This window comes from Gavialis gangeticus, unplaced genomic scaffold (assembly GCF_001723915.1).
Source record: "Gavialis gangeticus isolate Ggan-Ray unplaced genomic scaffold, GavGan_comp1, whole genome shotgun sequence".
Taxonomy (NCBI): Eukaryota; Metazoa; Chordata; order Crocodylia; family Gavialidae; genus Gavialis; species Gavialis gangeticus.
The window spans coordinates 29,638,582-29,642,306 of record NW_017729031.1 but is presented as its reverse complement, the minus strand read 5'-3'; the positions used below and the strand labels follow the sequence as shown (position 1 = coordinate 29,642,306).

General features: G+C 44.8%; 1 protein-coding gene across 1 annotated transcript in view; it reads right to left on the bottom strand.

Annotated features, from left to right (window-relative positions):
- HEG1 (heart development protein with EGF like domains 1) overlaps positions 1 to 3,725 on the bottom strand; it is a 110,584-nt gene that overhangs the window by 35,279 nt on the left and 71,580 nt on the right. The window contains exons 17-18 of the mRNA XM_019522559.1: positions 1,977 to 2,035; positions 197 to 357 (exon numbers count right to left, since the gene is read on the bottom strand). Of these exons, the coding sequence (XP_019378104.1) occupies positions 197 to 357; positions 1,977 to 2,035 (220 nt within the window). The remainder of the gene's footprint in view (positions 1 to 196; positions 358 to 1,976; positions 2,036 to 3,725) is intronic.

Here is a 3,725-nt window from a genome sequence, read left to right as displayed (position 1 = left end):
TGCCTAGGATATGACTTGAAAATCTGCATTCCCTTTTGTGCTTCATAAGCTTTAACATGACTTCTATTTAAATTATAAACATTTTAAAGGAGCTTTTCAGAAAGCCACCTTCGCTTTTTTTGCTTGTTGTTGAATAAAGCCATATAAAACACGATTGTTTGCCACCTTGGTCATGATGAATCCAGATGTTATTTACCTGTGTGCAGATGCATAAGGTTTGAGAGGAACTGGCAGGTTTCAGGAGGGGATTTGCAAGCTCTGGCATAGTTTTGTAAATTGGTACGAATGTCCTTGAGCGTCACGTTGGAGGCTAACGAGAAGGTGGTTTGGACTGAAACACGGACAGAATTTGACTCCCTGCCAAACAGACACACACAAAAAAAAGACAGCCTTGATCATTTTACACTGTCAGTATAGTCTACTTAGCTTGCTATTATGAATATGAGCAATACCTAGAAGACATACAGCATGTTGAAAGAACTGTGTAATCATCAATTGATTGATCCATTCCTATAACAACTCTGTGCTGTTTTTAAACCCATTCTATAGACATGATCACGGATCCTGGTTTTCTCTGTTTAAAAATAGCTCTAATTTTTCGATTAAAAAAAAATTGCAAATTCTCTGATTAAAAACCCCAAAATCCGCGATTAAAATGAAATGCCACCATTTAGAGAGGTATCAATGGAACACGATGTTTTATTGATACATTTACAATTTTAAAGCAGTGCGGAAGCCTACCAGTGCCTCAATCACTGTAACAAAATAAATTCTAGGTACCTATAAATTTGGGTATTTGGTTTGGGGTTTTTATCATGAAAAATCAGAGCTCTCCCTGCCCCCTTTACTCAGCAGGACACAGGTCCCAGCCCCTCACTCTCCACCCACAGCCCCCCACATCCTCCCAGCTCAGCTGCCAGGGCTAAGGGGCCAGGGACCTGGGTCTGCAGCCCCCTGCTCCCCACACCAGTGCGAAGCCCCAACTGCTGCCTGCGGGAGGTGGCAGTGGCTGTGCGGAGCCTGGCTCCCCTTCCCCTGTGGGCAGCACGGCCAGACTGGAGTCCATGAGGAGGGTAGGTGTAGGCTGGTCGCTGCAGGCTTGGGGTCCCCATCAGACTGCCCTCCCCCGGGGCCTCCACAGCCCAGGGCCAGGTGGGGAAGCTCAGTGCCACCACTGGGAGCTCCACACCACCATGGGAAGGCCCCCCCTGCCCTCCCGGCAGCAGTGAGGGGCACAACTCTGCACCACCAACCCTGCTGCTACTGGGTGGGCAAGGGGCACCTCGCCATGTGTGAGTGTGCACACGCACATGGCACCCTGTGTGTGACCGCCATCCTCCTGCCCACCCCCTGGGCTGAAACTCCGCCCGCCTGCACAGAGCTTTTTACAAAAGTGGAAAGTGTGTTTCTCCATTAAATTGAAAAATCCATGTTTTTCTTGTTTAAAAAGGAAAATGTGCGTTTTTTCCATGGGAAACAGAAAACCTGGGTCCCTGGACATGATAAACATACACCCAAAGGGCCCAATTCTGCCTTAAACCGGATACTAGGATTTGTGCTGAAGCCAGTGGAAGGAATTACCCACAGGGGCTGGGGCAGGTCAAGGGACATTAAGGGCCTGATTTTAAAAACTGACCACCAAGCTGGGATTGCTCAGCACCTCTGGGATTGCTAAATCACAGGCTAGAAGCGACCTCGCAAAGCCACAGAGCAAGTCAGTAGCAGAGCCACAAGTAGTACAAACTCCCAGCCCCACGGTCAGGCCTCTAGGTGCACAAACTCTATGTTATCTACCAATCTGCTGTAGACCCTGCCTCAAACTGCAAGGTTGGATCCAGACCCACACTTCCCCATACTTTGAGGCTGCCAAGAAGAAAGAGCTGGTTGGTTGGTTGGTTCTCACTCATTCCCAGGGAACATCCAGCCCTAATGACTATGAATCTATGAATCTATGAATATTTTGTTGTATCCCTTACCTTGCAACTTTAACGATAGAGTGGCAGTACCCAGGCAGCGTTGAGAGAGACACATTCAGCTGAAGAAAAGAATGGACAATCTGTTACCATGAGTGAATTCAGCGGGGATCTCTGAACTTAGCCACAACCTCCTATTGCAGTTGCAAAGAGGTGTCTTCACACTGTCACCAAGGGAAGGATGAAGCGGCTGTGCCGCTCTAAATACGTGTAAACACCTACAAGCCTCTCTTCTGAGCAGCCCGTGAAATAGTGAGGCAAAAGCCGTGTGTAAGGCAAGGTGCAAGGCAAAGGTGCACCTTGCCTTGGTGCAAGGCAAGGTGCGTAAGGCAAAATGCCCTTGGATGTTACTCATCCAACAAGGAGCCTCCTGCTAAGCTCCAGCCCCACGCTAAGAGTCAGAGACTCAGCCATTTATTTTGCATAGATATCTGTTACCTCCGTGGTGGTTGCAATTTCATCTCCTTGATGCTTTCTGAACGTCATCAGACACACTACCTTGTCTGATAAACTGTTGTGGTGAACCATGGTAACCAAAGTCCACTAATAAGCTAATAAAATGTTCCAGAGATAATGAATTAGCTGGGAGGCTGGAGCTCTGTCCCTGGCAGGAGTGACGTGTCATCTTTTCAAAACAATTTGAACATGAGGTTGAACATGTGTGAAATTTGCTGCTGAATCTAGGGGGAAGCCAGGATATTGCTCCTGGGCTTGGCTCCAGAGTCACCCTAAAGCTTTTTAAAACCTTACGCTGGGAAAATGCAGTATAACAAGACAGCAACAGGAAGGGGAGATGGTACTTCAGCCTGTCCATGAAGACAGGCTCCATTGCCCTGTGCACTTTCTGCAGGGACTTCTGTACAGAATCATACAAAATTAGAGTTGGAAAGGACCTCAGGAGATCATCCCCAACTACAACCTTAGCCTAACAGGCTAAGCTTTCCTAAAACAGGACCTTTCCAGGAATGGTTTCAAGGCATGGAGGTACAGGAAATATGCAGATAAATATCAGCTCTGTTTATTTCCTGCCTGAGCAACCCATCCCCTAAAGGGGAAAGAAGGAAGCCAATAACATGAATTCCACATAAAACAAAAGAGAGTAAAGGGCTTCTTTTTTGTTCTGTATCTCAGGAGTGATGCTGGCTCCCCAGGTCGGTAATCAGCAATGGTTTTTGCCTTTCCAAAAAGCTAGACAGCTTTGAATGGACTGACCTGACCACTGGTATTACTGGGCTGGATGCAGATCGCCAAATATGACAGATATGTGTGCTCTTCTGCAAATTATTAGTAGTAGTAATATACTATTATACTATATATATGTATGCATAACACTATACTATACTATATATCTATGTATAATATTATATCATATTATACTTCTATAATAAGTATATTAATATTATGCATCATATATTATATAAACTATACTGTACATTATATATTAATATACATGTGATATGTATTCATATTAATAATAATATTTGTAATATTATACTATTCTATATATCTTCGTCATCATATATGTCAAGAAGCCCATGCCCCACTGTCTTAGGCACTGAATAAACACAGAACAAAAAGATTCTTTGCCCTAATGACTCCCTTGTCTCTCTCCTAACACAAACACTCAATCAGGAGGGTCTGGTACACCATTTTACAGTCTTTAGCATCAGGCATACTTGCAATGGAAAAAAAAAAAAAAGAGATCCTGATTTGGTTTCAAACCCTCTTCATCTGTCAATTTGCAGTTTTTAC